At 37.3% G+C, this 15,220-nt stretch overlaps 3 protein-coding genes across 6 annotated transcripts; 1 reads left to right on the forward strand and 2 right to left on the reverse strand.

Moving 5' to 3' along the window:
* Positions 1-196: 196 nt before the first annotated feature.
* LOC124327175 (PTB domain-containing engulfment adapter protein 1-like) lies at positions 197-4,344 on the reverse strand. Its single transcript, XM_046786111.1, has 8 exons — positions 4,183-4,344; positions 2,611-2,762; positions 2,360-2,530; positions 2,136-2,273; positions 1,854-2,075; positions 1,482-1,696; positions 1,298-1,413; positions 197-1,233 (listed from the first exon to the last, which is right to left on the reverse strand). The coding sequence occupies exons 2-8, from the start codon at positions 2,740-2,742 to the stop codon at positions 947-949; spliced, it is 1,281 nt and encodes a 426-aa protein (XP_046642067.1). The 5' UTR covers positions 2,743-2,762; positions 4,183-4,344; the 3' UTR covers positions 197-946.
* Positions 4,345-5,119: 775 nt separating this feature from the next.
* LOC124327089 lies at positions 5,120-7,680 on the forward strand. The gene is made up of 8 exons (XM_046785964.1): positions 5,120-5,434; positions 5,502-5,533; positions 5,604-6,049; positions 6,114-6,156; positions 6,227-6,301; positions 6,365-7,064; positions 7,126-7,300; positions 7,364-7,680. The coding sequence occupies exons 1-8, from the start codon at positions 5,324-5,326 to the stop codon at positions 7,462-7,464; spliced, it is 1,683 nt and encodes a 560-aa protein (XP_046641920.1). The 5' UTR covers positions 5,120-5,323; the 3' UTR covers positions 7,465-7,680.
* Positions 7,462-15,089, reverse strand: LOC124327054 (activating signal cointegrator 1 complex subunit 2-like). Of its 4 annotated transcripts, none has more exons than XM_046785897.1 (14): positions 14,996-15,089; positions 14,659-14,729; positions 10,279-10,390; positions 10,070-10,215; positions 9,815-10,007; positions 9,538-9,735; positions 9,270-9,466; positions 9,026-9,199; positions 8,805-8,966; positions 8,562-8,742; positions 8,300-8,475; positions 8,135-8,231; positions 7,783-8,077; positions 7,462-7,716 (listed from the first exon to the last, which is right to left on the reverse strand). In XM_046785897.1, exons 3-14 carry the CDS (start codon positions 10,345-10,347, stop codon positions 7,589-7,591), a joined length of 2,016 nt encoding a protein of 671 aa, XP_046641853.1. In that variant the 5' UTR covers positions 10,348-10,390; positions 14,659-14,729; positions 14,996-15,089; the 3' UTR covers positions 7,462-7,588. The 4 variants fall into 4 exon arrangements, with proteins under 4 accessions (XP_046641853.1, XP_046641854.1, XP_046641855.1 ...); XM_046785898.1 differs by lacking the exon at positions 14,996-15,089 and adding an exon at positions 14,821-14,950; XM_046785899.1 differs by lacking the exons at positions 14,659-14,729; positions 14,996-15,089 and adding an exon at positions 12,018-12,444.
* Positions 15,090-15,220: the final 131 nt, after the last annotated feature.

Here is a 15,220-nt window from a genome sequence, read left to right on the forward strand (position 1 = left end):
CAAGTGTTGAGAGATGAAATTCAAAAGAAGTGATATAAAATAATGTAATTATCTAATTATGTAAATAAGATAGAAGTAATTTTTATTGAAGCAAGTAAACATTTGTTTTAAATATTATAAGTTCAAAATCAATGCCCTTTCCGAATTGATAAGGAGGCAGGCATTGATGCAATGAATGCACGCAACAGTCACAGACTCACAGTATAATTTTGTATTGAGTTCTTGATAACATTTCATAAAGCATCGAGAGTGAGTAATAAGTACAGTGTTATCTATGAAAATTCAAACAACCCATGGAAAGTAACCAAATTAACCTTGTAAGGTTGCTAAATATATATTTCGTTTTCTTAGAACCTTCGGTTTTTCACATGATATTAGATCGTTTTGCAATAGTACATAATAAAAAGTAAAGAGACATGCTTCCTATGTAGATTGTTCTGTAACCGTGATGTCTTATTGGTTTAAAATTTTTAAATGTCAGTCAATACTGATGTTATCCAACTTTTTAAAGGTTTGGAATAAAGTAAAGCTACAACGTTAGTAAAAGCACAACAGCGAAGTCGAGGAGTTTCTTTACATGGCGTCCCACCGATAAAAAATAATGGGCCCATTGACCTATAGTGTGACAACCAATGTACATTTTCGCTGTCGCTGGAAGCAATTTTCTTCTCAGTGCTATAAAAATGCTTCAAGGAATGTATAGCAAAAATAGGGGAATATGTCACCAATAATAAAAAAAAGGTAGAGTAAACAGCGGTTAACTAATCAACGACATGACCAACACTGCATGGCATGACGCTATTAGAAATAACTCTACTATAATGATTTTTAACCTTTTGGAATGCAAGAACCCTTTCTTTAGCTTTTTGGGAGGGGCTTTAAATGCGTCGTATCGTTCTTTTTTTCTCCAATTTGCAAGTAGACCACTACTTCTTTTACACGTCTTTTATAGACGTAGGGGATCGAATTTGTCGAGGCTTTCCAAGTTAAAATCGTCGCCCTCAAACGAAATTCCTCGGGTGAAACCTTCTTGCATTTCAGTCATGCGGCGATTCAAAACCCCCGTATTCAAATTCATTTCTTGGTCGGTTTGAGACACTACTCGCCCGAAATCAGCCATCCCAAAGGGGTCGGTACTGCTATCTCCAAACGGCTCCGCTCCAAAAATGTCTTTCTCGTTCGAAGTGTTTTCGTTTTTCTTTTCGATTTTGGGTTGTAACGTTGAAAGGAATCCTACACAATCAAATGCAATTGTTAAATTCAGAGTAACGTATAACTATGTACAAGTTAATGTTACCCAAAGGCATATCTATGGTAACGTTGCGTGCATTATTGTTGATAATTGTGTCGCTGGCGCGAGGATCGAAGTCGTCATCACTTTCCCCGAAGAGATCTTCTGCTCCTACGACATCACTTTAGGCCGAAACGAATCCTTTAATATTATACACACTGTATTAAAATTTCATTCAAATTGAAGTTACGATTTAATTCCTTTGGCTTCAAAGGATCGCGGTGGAACTGGAGGAAGATTCGGGTATTGGTTGTTAATTTGCTGCACCGTATTGGGTCTTTCATTCGAATGAAAGTTGATTAACGTTTCGTCCTGGTTTCCACCATTAGTCGACCGGTTAGTACTAGATCCGTTCAATGAAGACAAATTGTCGGAGTCGATGGACACATCCAATACATTTGTAACCTAATAAAATCACATTATTGCTTAAAAGATTGTTCACGAATCATATGAGAGGCTACGCGTCGTTTGATCTGAGTTCTCTGATTCTTACAACAACAAATTGTAAGACCAGCAGCTGCTGACCTACCACTACCAAGTGCACAAGTACACGCTTATTTACCCCTTCAGTTTCCAAAAATCCGGCCAACTTGTTATTGTCAACCAAGTTGCTCAACTCGAGAAGACGACGACGAAGAACTTGATTTTGGCGTTCCAAGTTATCAAGTTTTTCTTGCAGTTGACTCACTTGTCGACGTCCTTCAACTTCTCTTCCACTGCTCTCCAGAAATCGGCGGTAAGCTAAATCAAAAGCTTGGCCAATCGTCAAAGTGATTTCCTCGGCCTTAAAGAAAATGCCCATTAACAGAAGTTGTAAATAGAATCCCAAAAAACTTAAACTTACTAATTTATCACTAACGAAAACGAAACATGTGTGCTTTTCAGAATCCTCTTCTTTAGCAATGAAACTAAAAAATTTCTTTTCAGCCTTATCGTCCGCACAGTACGAAATACGATGAAGAGGATATTGATGAAGAATTCGCTGTCAAATCATGAGATAATGTGAGAAAGTTAGCTTTCATGTTTTAAAAAATAAACAGTTAACAATTTAACGGATAGTGAACATACTTTTCCTTTAGGTTCCTGAATAGCGACACCATCAACAGAGACGGTCAACTCAACTTTTGGGGTTCGTTGGCCTTCGGCTTTGCGAAGCTGTTGAGAAAAGCGCAGCTTGCGAATGCCTTCTTTCACTACTTCAATTCCTTTAGGATGTTCAACATCCGTGTTTCCCAAAAACTACAAGTGGTTGGGAATCGAGGGAATGGCATTTAATGTGGTTTCACATCACAATTGCAAATCATGTTATCCCTATTTACCTTGACTAGGTAGGCAATGTGGCCATGCATGAGAGATTCCGGTGTGTGAATCCAATTTTTGTTGTTGCTTTTGTTATTGCTGCCATTTTTCGTGTTGTTTGTCCAGCGCAGAAGGTTGGAAGTTCTCATCATGCTGTGAAAAATTTCAAGTGCTAAGAGAAAGAAAGAAAAAAACAATAATTATATTTCTTGAAAAGAGCAACGTTATGTTTATTGCGTCGAGTTTTCTTTGATTTCCGACTTTCATTTTTAAAATAGTTTCTGGCGGTACTCTAACACACCTTTTTTCAGTTTAACGATTTACAGTCATCTATAGCTAAATACTGTTTAAAAAAGTGTACACAATCAGAAATACCTGCAGACTTATAGCTATGCTAATGATGAGATAAAAGGTTAATTAATTTACGATTTTAACGTTCGCACAAAGTGTTTAAAATTCAGTCAACATAGTAAAACTAGGCTTCCACACGATAATGCCTTGGTATAAATAAGAGAAATGAACACGTCCCGAATTTTAATACGTCAAAACACCTATTGAAAGTTCATTCATTCAACTATGGGCATATGATCCAGACCTAACAGGATTTCCCTTAAATAAATTCAACAACCAGTGCATTAAACTAGGAAAACCACTAGCCGCGGACACACCGGTTATTGAGAACGAAACACACACCAAAGACAATATTGAATCGCATATTTATACGTATAATACTGGGTCATTTTCCTCGTGTTAAAAGATCGTTGATATCCATAACGGAAAACGCCCATCTCACCTGGCTATATTTTGATTTCACATGTGGTGGAATCAGCCCTTTTTCCAAGCAGTTCAAATTACAAATTGTGTGCGCAGACTCGCACGGACTCACACAAGAGAGGGAAATTTCAACTCTGTAAGGAAAAACGGCTATAACAGCAATCGGGGACTAAAATTCACTGACCACTCACGCTTTCTTTTCGTATTATGTACGTGCGTATCCTTGTTATTACCTGAAATCTCATTGGTGTACAGAGAGAAATTAGAAATTGGTATCCCTACAGGGTTTTCTTTCTTCAGGAATAGAGCCTTAAAATTGTATACACACCTCTCTACACACAAAAAGTTTTCAACACTTGAAAAGATTTTCATTCAACACAATGCAACAAGCAAAGTTCTTTGTAGTTATTTACAGACAAAAGAAACCAGGGCAAAGGGAAATGTGAAATCGACATTCTATTATTTATCCATATCCGGAGTCTGTTAGTTAAAATATATACGATTTGAAGGACTTCCGTGCAATTCTTTACACAGTGAATAATGCAAAAAGACAGATGGAAAAAAACCCCGACATTTTGCTGATTTGCTCAACATAACGGAGCTATGCAACAAATCTTATGAAACCTCGGTTCTTTGTTCGTGTGCCCCAAAATAACAAACTTGTCGCTGCAGCCAAGATTTTTTGGGCCACTGATTTCTAAAACTGTCAGTGATCATTTGAAAATGATTTTAACCAGAACTTTGAATCAACTTAATGCAAGATTTATAATTAAGATTCTATTGGAAAACCACTAGAGAAAATTAGAAAATGAACTTACCTAGACGTTGTAATTCCGTCAGCAACAGCGCGTTTCTCCGGTTTAACTTCCAGAGAAAGTTCTCAACTCTGGTTCTTCAACAGGTCATATACAAGACTGCGTATACGCCACTGCGTTCCAATAACGGGATAGCACTATTTTTTTTTCAGATGAGGTTTCTACGCGACATCTACCGATGGTGTAACGCACGACACACAAATCAACATTTTCTGAAAAAATAAAAATTAATAATTTTACTATTTGAATTGTGGTGAAGTAATAAATCAAAGTCTAAACTATTTTTAAATAAAGTCTTTCAATTTTTAGTTTGTTTCCATCAAGCTTTACTATGACATTGTGTTACAACCATAAAGCAAAGTGTCAATGTGACACTTCCTTCACCAAAGCACACTTTTTACCCTCTTCCTTCACTACTCAACAAAACTTACCGTCGAAATTCAGAAGCAGCTTTAATATTCAACATACTCATGCAAATCTTATGTCACTTTTGTTCGCAGTCGGCAGTTGACTTCGACTATTGATTATACATATTGATTGAAATTGCAACATAGATAAATTTCCTTCAAATTGCTATAAAAATGCAAAGAAAACTCGCCTAGTTTATTTTAATTCAAATTTAGGGTAATTATCTGAAATCGTAAGATTTTTGTTGTCTTTTAATTTCGCTGCATTCAAGAATGTGTGTCATGTCAAATTGTCAATGAATGAAGTGCCTTGGAAGTGCTCTCACCTTTCTGACATAACGTATGCCCAAGATTTACAAACAAATGGCGAACACGGTTGGAATTTCGATTGAGTTTCGAACTGATTTTGGTTTGCTGTCATGTAAAAGAAGTTAACAGAATATAATAAGAATTTTATTGAATACTGATAAAATTTCTTCATTTTCAATTCCAAAAATATGAAAATAACTGAAAAATGGCAATGGTGTCGAGTAGGAACCTTCTCATTTGATTGGTTATTCAATCCAACGTTGATAGTCGAGTCAGCTGTGGCTGAAAACCGTCACTTTTCAAATTGAAAAAATTGTCAGTACTAACTACTAAGAGACAGTAGGTCGTAAGAGTTCTCTGGGAAATCACTTAGTTTTTTAGTTTCTTTACCAAGTTTAAGTGAAAGTGCTTTTGAACATCAATACAAGATGACTGACATAGAGGAATTGGAGGTTAAACATTCAGATGATGAAGTTGAGTGTTTTTTGGACAATGAAGTCTTTTTTGGTCCTGTTACTGAAAAAGAAAAAGAAATAAGGGTATAATGCTAAGAAAAAAGAAGAAAAGACTGATAAACAATAAATTATTTTTTTTTTCCCTTTTTAGAAACCATTACCTAGGAAGACACTTCACCCATGGTAACAATCAATTTATGAACATTGCAAAGATGAACAGATAACAAAACATTCACAATTTTTATATGTATAGTGAAATAGCAGAGATTTCTAAAAGGGGGATGACGTTTCATGAATGGGAAGCTTTCAAAGATCAAGTCCACAGAAACGAAATGAATGACAAAGCTATCATTGAAGTCTATGGTTTGGATGCGGATACAACAGAGGAATCTTTCACTAGTTGTCGCACTTCAGCTGAAGATGGAACTAAACAAGTTTCATTTGCTGAGGTGGTGAATCTTGATCATCCAGACTGTGTTGATTCATTATCTGAATCATTGGCAGAACAACACTATGTGGAGTCTCTTTCTGAATCAAGCATTAGTCAACCATGTGATGAACTGCAATCTGAATCAGCAATTGAAACAAGTCAAAATGAAATTTCTGGAACTGAAGAGCTGAATGACACATGGGAAATCCAAGAAAGGATGCTCTTACTTGCAGAAAAGCTGGAGCGTGGAGAAGACATTCCAGAACTAGGTCACTTATTCATCCCAAATTTTGTTGTTGTTGGAGCAATTTGGTAACGTTGTTTAATTTCTAGGCATTTGTCGTCATTCTTCGGGAGTTGTGGAGTATACAACAAGGTTTTTCTGCTTTATTATTATTTTTTAAATATATAAAGTAATTAATGAAAGGTATTCCATAAAATTATAGGGTGAGCAAATCTGACAACAAAGAAAATTCCATTATTACGGCTCCTTCCTCCACCCATCATTTCCAGGATATCAGGTAAGCGTAAGCAATCTGCCTGTTTCGCGCTTACAAGCGATAATTCTTTTGATTTATTAAAAGGGTAAATGAAGAAGAAGATTGCAAGATATTTAAGAATGAAGATCAGATCATTGAAGATGTTGTAAACAAGAAAATTAATCCAGAGATGTCAACAGCAAAATCTCCTGGCAAAAAAATCATAGCTTGCGCCGTTGAAGAAAGAATAACGAAATCAGTGGAAGCATTGGCAAAGGAAATGGATTGTCTGTTTTTAGCTGATTCGACTCTAGAAACACCCGTAAAGAAAGCTCCTCCAATAATGGTCAACAATAGCCTGACCCTCGCATCAATGCCTGTGCCTTCTTCTTCCGGATCTTCCCACAATGTGGAAACTCCCATAAAGACACCGTCTGGTTTGGGCGTGAAACACCGCTCAACACCTATTCAAAATGAGAGTGTGAAGAGATCTGCGACGAAACCAAACGTGCGACCCAATAAGAACACGGTTGCTGAAAGTCCTGTTGGAATGTACATTCGCAGTTTGCCGGAACCAATATTAATTGAAAATGTTCGTTCGGCTCAGAAAAAGAAGCAGATACACAGTAGTCCCATGGTCAAACCAGTGCCGGTTGCCATTAAGAACAAAGACGGCCGCTGGAGTGTAGCTCGGACACCAAAAAGCAGCAATGCTTCATCCAAGGAGAATCGTCTTGAAGCAAACAACTTTGCTGATTTTAAACCAGTCCTTCCTTGCGTTGTACACGAAGCTGCTGCCACTCTGGTAAACTTGGTTTTCTCTATGAAATTTCGAAAAGATATCAAAATATTTTCTTTATTTTTAGATTGAGGAGAGACCTGCTCGTTCTCCGCATACAATGCCAGGAGCCGGAGGAAAAATAGGAAAGTTAATGGAAAGGGGTCCCACACCTACAGTTATGAAACATCACGGTCGCATTCAAATCCCCAGAAATACGACGAACTCAGCTAAAATTATTCATTCGCCTATGTCTGCACGAGGTGATAATTTTAAAAAATTCAATTCAATCCAACGAAAAGATTAATTGACGTTTTTCGTTATAGTTGAATCGTCTAGTGCCCTGATGGAAGTATCCGTCCTTGAAGCTGTAGGAAGTAACAAACTTTGCACACCGAATAGAAATCCTGCATCATTCCGTAAATAGTTTGAAAGAAACCTCATTTTATTCACTTTCTCAAAATTCCCTCATTTTACTGAGCGTTTCCCTGTTGAACAAGTGACTGTGTTTTCCTTAATATTTGATAAACAAGAAGCTCCCCAAATCGGCACTAAAATTCACGTCTCTTCCTATCTGCCATATATCTTCTATTATGATTTGCTCCTCGTGTCTTATTTTCAGTTTTGTGTCGTCGAGCCACGATAGTTTCTTTCTCCTGCCCTTGACCTCGTGGTCCACCTAAATCATAACCATATTCGAATTAAAACATATTTTAGCCACCGAAAACAATTAACGCTCTATTACCAACAACGTTTCGCTGCGAAGGTGCAGGGCCGGGTCTGTAATTGCCACGTCTGCTCAATCGCCTTTGCTCGGCTAGAGCTCGCATTTCTTCTGGATTTGTTACAAAGTGATCCCTAGGCTTTTCTTCAGTCTGATTGTAATTCTCTTCTTCTTCTTCCGATTCTTCCTCCATTTTCGGTCGTAAAATACGAGGTACAACAAATGATCTGCGTAATTCATCTTCTCCGGTGTGTGCATCTGGCTCTTCAGAACCAACAGCATGTCCATCGTAGGTGTCATCGTATTCATCTTCATACTAATTGATAAAGTAGAATCATTGAAACGGTTGAAACTAAAACAACAAAATACATACTTCGGCAGCAAGTTGTTCGTCTACACGATCGAGGATAATATGTTTCATGTCCTGCTTGTCGTTCAAAAGCTCCCGCATTTCATTGAAATGAACGGTTCTGAAAAATTTCGTTTGTCATAAAATTTAAATAAACAAAGAAGTTTTACCATTAACCATTTAGTATACTTGGTTCGATTTTTCTTGGATATATCAGTTTGTTCGTCAAAAGCCACAAAAGGTTCTGGAATTGGCTGCTGCTGGTCAGGTATGTTATGACCTTCGCTTAAGTGAGGCGGTAAATTGTCTTCTAATACAGCGTTGATAACGGCTTCCGGGTTGTAATCGTAATGCTTCAAACAGACCTATCCATAATAATCAATATTAAGATCGATGCACAAGATTTCATTAAAATAAATGTTGGAAGGTGTATATGTATACGAAGACTCACCCGAATAAAGCTTTCGTGAAGGTCAGGCAAAAGTTCCTTTACTTGAAGAATAAGCGCACTAATCTTCGCGGGATCCACGCCGCCATCAGATGCTCTTAGACTTGCTGGTGTCAAAGACAAACCAAATTCCACTCTAAATTCCTTCAGACCTAGCTTAATGTATTCCACCCTCGTGCTATCCCTGTAAAATAAATTGGTTTTACTGACTAATCATTAAACGTGTAGTAAACGGTAATGACTTACATTTGAATACCCAGTTGGGTAATTAGATCAATGTCATCTTGTACTTGAAAAATCAAGTTATAATCTATGATAAAGTGACGTTGCCGCTCTGAAACTAAACAGGTTAGCCAATCCAACCACAGTTCCACAGGTTGTTCTCTATCCCATGAAGGGTCATCATGACTACAATGGAAAATTACGTGAACGTGAGAAACAATTAAAATTTGCACGAACAATGAGACCTATGTGCTAGAAGCAGCTTTACAGAGCCGGAATGCAATAACGCGTTGTAAATTTGGATGAGAAATTTACGAGCCAAATTTAGGTTAAGGACCATTTTGTCTTTCATATTTGGTGATAAAGTTTCAATTTGGCGACACAAAGAAGGAATGCTCTTCTCATAAAAATCGGATAACCTACAAAAATAATTCAACATTTTTAAAAAGGTTAATTTTTCACTTCTTAAAAAGTGTTATAAATACATACTGATTTTGGATAGTTGCATCGATGAGTAATGGCGCTGCTTCCGGATAAATGTCAATGAAATACCATAGAGTTGCCGCAATATCCAGGGTATAGACGACGAGTTCACCAAGCTCCTCAACCGACAATGGCCCACAATGAATGCTTCCAGCAGCTTGACTGCTCTCTAGACCAAGTTGACCTAAAATAAGTTGAAAAACCTGAAAATGATGACAAACAGTATAAATGATGTAACGTTTGCGGTTAAGAAAAACAAAATGCTTCGCATTACCTGAACCAAGCCTTTGGCAGTTTCTTCTAGGTCATACTTGTACTTGGGTTGATTAACAAAAATGTTCTTAAACATTTTGCTCAGCAGGACAGAATTAGTTGGTCCAAACAGAACACAAAGGTCCATCATTTTTGGAACATCAAAGATGAAATTGTCATAGATCAACTTCCCAAACATTTCAGGGCTGATGTAACAATCCTTGATAAGTGTTATTATTAAAAATTGATGTATCAATGAACACACAGGGAAAAAGCTGATGAATAGTAAAATATAATACTTTGGATTCCTTATGAGTAGCCATGCGTACAAAGGTAAGAAGCACCAAGTCCTGGGTTTCCTTGAATAATTTCCAAGCGGTAGGGAGAGCTTTCAATGCATCTTTTTCCTCTGAGTAAAACCTTGGGGCTTCTTGAAGAAATGAAACTAAACTGGCATTAAGAGGTTTATCATATATGATCTGCGACCAAAACCTGCACAAGGATGATTATTAAATTAAACTGACAAAGCATAAAAATAGATAAATTGGATCAACTTGTGATGTGGAAGCTTCAATAGCCAATGAAGGTCATTTTTTAAAAACTGGGTGATTTCACACCAGTCTTTTAAGTCAATCCCATTAGATATTGTTGATGGAGAAACAAAGTGAAGAAATTTCCTCTTTTCAACCCACTTTGGACTCTACAAGTGTCTCAAAAAAGGGAGTAAAAATAAATCTTTCTTTAGGATTTAATGTAAACTTACCAGTGCAGGAACTCCAACAGTTTTACCATTTTCAGAGATTTGTACAGTTCGTTTTTCAAGAGAAGTCATGTTGACTAATGAACTAATAAATCAACTTAAATTTCCGACTTTCCTGCAGGATGGAAAAAGAATAGGATATTTGTTTACTACTGCCTAGCAGACAAGACTTAACTAGCAATGTCACAACATTGAAAATATTGTTACGGCGTTGCATGCAAACGTAGAAAACGAAATAACGGAAAACGAAAAATTATAAATAGACGAGAATTATGTAAATTAGCACACGTCATCCATTTGCCAATTTTTTTTATTTAAATAATTATATTTCAGTTTCAATGCCAAGAAATGTAATGCTAAGGCTGCCAGCCAGTCCTGTTATTGCTAGTAAATAGTAATGAAATGCCATTGGACTGCCTGCAGATTAGAATTCAATCAATTATTGTTCTAAAAATTGATTAAATTATTGTATTGTTTTCTGCTGTACACGCATTACATGTTGTCCAGCTTATAGGGCAAGGATAAAAACATTTCAAATACGTGATTGATACCACTGTCTAGACCGGTCTAGAAAAATTCATTTTCTCTTGGCTTATACGACCTTCCAAAGAGATAAAATAAGTGCGGGTAAGTAACAGAAGAACACGATTCTTCGATTGACAAGGAAAGTATCCCCAACGACTGAAAAGTACTGTTTTAGGCTATCATTACGAAAAATTAGTTTGTTATTCACAAGGTTATTTATTGAGACTGCAAGAACTGAATAGTGAACACCGACAAAGACCCTATAGCTATATCTTTTCTTTCCAGTTCAAGTTCCTAAAAGATTTCCCGTAAAAATGCCTTGTTCTTCCGCATTTACATCTTTTGTGTAGGAATCCCTGAATAACATTGTTGAAAGATTAAAACGTCTTATTTAAGAATTGGGTATAATTTTACCTTCGCAATCAATTAAAAAAAACCTTCAGATTCTTCATTACACAAATATCAATGTTACAATCAAATGGAAAAGTAAGAGTTCCAACTTCCAAGTAAACCAAATTAATTATAACTATACGTGATTGGAGCCTTTGAATTAAAACATGCAGGTGTAATTAAGTAGTATACACTTCGTTTTATCTTGATCTTTGAGCAGACCTTGACCTAAAAAATAAAAATGCAGTTCCGAATTCCACTTCCGCGTGATACGTGTTCCCGTCTGTGAGCCCATGGCTGGCATAAACTTGGAACTATATGCGATAGCTGACAAAAACAGTTGTAAAAGGAGCTAAAGGAGTAGAAAGACCAACCTATAGATCCCATTGAAGGTCATTTCTCTTCTCTATCAATCAATAAAGTAATAAACCGGATTGCAACCTCCTCCGTAATCTTTGTTATTATTTGCTGGCCTATGGTTACAGCCTTGGACATTCTCTTTCACTTATGGCCACATCAATACTACTTTGAGATTGGCATGGAAATTAATCATTTAAAATACTACGCAGACTTTAAAATACTACCGAAACCGATTGAGGTATACACCAATAGCGAGGCTGAGGCCAAATTTCTGCGTTGATATTCAATTCACCAATTTTTATCATTTTCCGGGTTACGCTGAGTGTTGACACAGAGTCAACAAAGACCAATTTGATATTGCCTTTCAAAATAATCGTGACCTCGGATGTCCAATTTTTTCCAGAGACAGGAAAACCAAAAAGTTCCGCTCAAGCAACGACAACAACAACAACATGAAAACAACAGACCTTATTTGGCGTATAGATGGCACTACATTCGTCGATTCAGTTTAAATTTGCTTTCGAAATGTGTTGATAATGACATGTACGCTTTTTCAACTTGGTAAACAACTCCCATTATTGGTCTAAAGTCCAGCCAGCTCTTTTTTGTTTTCCTCTGTGGAACACAACGGAAAAATTGAAGGTCGGGAGACATTTGGCAAGGTTTGAACGTGAACCGAAGGGCGTTGTCTTTTTTTTTTTTTAATTTCAGGTTTCAACAGATAATACCCGCTATTGTATATTGTATACGCTACTGGTAGATATGAGACAGAAATTTAAAATATGTAGACTGTTGCATGGAAACAACACACACAAAAAGGAAACAGCAACAAACAATCTGATAAGGACGATGCCAATCACCGGTTAAATCAAAAGAGAAAAACGTAAAATAAAAGTCCGTTTTCACATTAACTTCTTCTAACTAATCGTATTAGAAAAAATTGTTATACAACTACAGGGTTGCTGTCTAATACACCCGTTAATATTCAATCATACTGCGCAGTTAGCGGCAACTCATGAAGTCAGGGAACTCTGAATCTCAGAGAAATCCGCACTTTTTATTACGTTTGGCACATGATACACGTAACCGCAATATGCATAGTTGGGTTGCAAGTTTCATAACAGCCCGAGGGCCCTGTCGCGCCAATTCACGCTCACGATTCCCTTCGCGATCTAGGTGCACTGGTACGCCGTATTTGGCGCCATTGTCCCAACATGGCAGAAAAGGGAAAAAACAGATTCCAAACAGTTTCTTTTCTTTGACATATATGTACATATATACCTGGAAGTTTATACTTTCGATAAGACATAATAAAAAAGAGTGCAATTTATTTTAGAACTCTACTCTAGGTCAAATTTGCACTACAGTTAAACGTTACGCAACTATGCCAGAAAACTCAATCTAAAATCGTGTGACATTATATAATAAAACAATTGTTGATATCGTTTCAGCTTCAAGAAGATTGCGATTAACCAATCTGTTACTTTTGTTCGTATCTTAAATTTTTGTGACTAAAGATAATTTTGTGCGGTTAGTCAAAAGATTGAAATAAGATGATGCAACAAAAATAAGACGCTGTATCAAAATACTTTGTGGTATAAGGTTGAATAATATAGAGCGTATCGGTGAGAAATTAAGAATAAGAGTCAATCTATTTCAAAAGTACATGACTCAGAATATGAGAAACCCCGAAGCTATTTATTATTGCGACGTTGCTTACTGGAAAACTTGTTTTTATTTCACTTCTTTTTGTGAACGGGGGGTTTCATTGGGTTTAGCCGCGTTCACTCTGCCGTGGCCTGAGAGCACGTTGGTATGCGCTTTATTCGCCGCCAGCCATTTTACCGCGCCCGCTGGGTCCGGAGTTCTAGAACTTTCCGAGACTTGTGCGTGTACGAGCGAGGGCAAGGAGGGAGGGGGGATCTAGGCTTTTGTACCACCACTCGTGTCCCATTTTTATATTTTTTAAAGGGATGGGAAAGGCCTTAACATGTTGCTACTGCACGACTCATCGCGTTGTTTTTCACGGTGTTCAAAGATTAGGTGATGATGATGAATCTCCGGTTTCTACGCCGATTGTTTTTTTCCTTCTTGATGAGATCAGCTCAGGCATCCGTTCACGGTTTCAAAAATGCCAACTTAACCAATTTCGTTCGATGCATAAACATGTCCACGTTCAATATAATATCCGCGTGACCGGATGATGCAACCTCTTGTTTCTGGTTAAAAGTACCGGATGTAGCGAATCACTGCATGTAGTTATTCGCCAGAAATATATCTTCCTTTTTATTTTAAACAACAGAAAAATAACTTGTGACAATTGATGAGTGAGGAATGGCGTTTTTGATTTGGCATTGCGTCACATTTTTTACTTCCTATGCATTTAAAGTCTAATTAAATCAATTACGGCCTGAGGCAAGATGAAACAAACATGACTAGACAGAATGTCATCCTTTTAATCTGGTGGGAGGAAGGCAACGCTAAAAATATCAGGAAGGGGTTAATTAATAAATTTAAGTAAATTAAGTAACTCCCACGAGATTTAAATAATGGCCTTGAAACCAAACTATTTTACTAGTTCGCGGAACAATTTGAAGCCTTTAGGGGAAAACTTTTAATGATTGATTACACGTCAAGTTTAAATTGGTAACGAGCACGAAGTTGCACCATACAACTTGTTGTTTCAAAAAAATTGTATCGTAGCCTCGGTTCATATCGAACACTATTTGTGTAACTTTCAAAGCCATTAACCTGAGCTGTATCTGCCTGTGTCGTCATAAATAGACACTTGTGGCACAATGACCAACCCGACTCCAGCTGTGCGGAAACACCAGACTCGAAAGGTGCAAACCATTTGCTATATTTTTTCCAAGTGTCAATGGGTCTTCGATAAAGGCATTCAGTGATAACACACAGACTCCCGATAAAAGAAGTGGTCGAGTACAAACTCCACCAGTCACGAGATTCGTCGAAATACACATCCTTGAACTCATTTTAAATAAAATGTCCGTCTGCCAGATGCATAAAAATAGTTTCTTTTCGTACGTTATATAATGGACTGAACAGAATTCGGCTTTTAAAAACTGCAAATAAAAACCGTTACCTTACCTTTTTTCTGTGCCAAAACAAACACTCGTTGGGTCGTCACCTGTAAATGGCAGTCGTCTGCTGGTTGTCACCTGCAGAGACGAGAAGGTTAACAAAAACCATCGAAAACAACAAATATAGAAAAAAGGAAATCAGTGAAAAAATAGAATTCACGATTCTTACATCAACGACACTGTGTGTAAAAACTATGCCCTTAAGACTTGGTCATTTGCCAAAGTAATCATGACAGAGTTTGGGGAATAACGTTAGCCTGGAGGGATCATTTTTTGGGTTTTTTCTTTAACTATAAAATCCAAGACCTTTATCCTTCGGTACCTGGTACCATCCGACATCTTACCTCTCTCTTTCAAGCTCCTAGTCGTTTCCATCTCTGGAATTACCGCCCTTCGAACACTTGACACAAGGCACAAGTCACAAGGTATTGCGAAACAGTGTACTGTTGCCATGCTGCTGCTTGGTAAACACATATTTTTCCACCGCCGCCATGTGCTTTTTGTTGATGGCCAATCACGATCGAGCATTTTTTTTCTCTCCCTCCCCCTCGTGTTTCCCCCCCCCTCCC

Source organism: Daphnia pulicaria, chromosome 2, assembly GCF_021234035.1.
Source record: "Daphnia pulicaria isolate SC F1-1A chromosome 2, SC_F0-13Bv2, whole genome shotgun sequence".
Taxonomy (NCBI): domain Eukaryota; kingdom Metazoa; phylum Arthropoda; class Branchiopoda; order Diplostraca; family Daphniidae; genus Daphnia; species Daphnia pulicaria.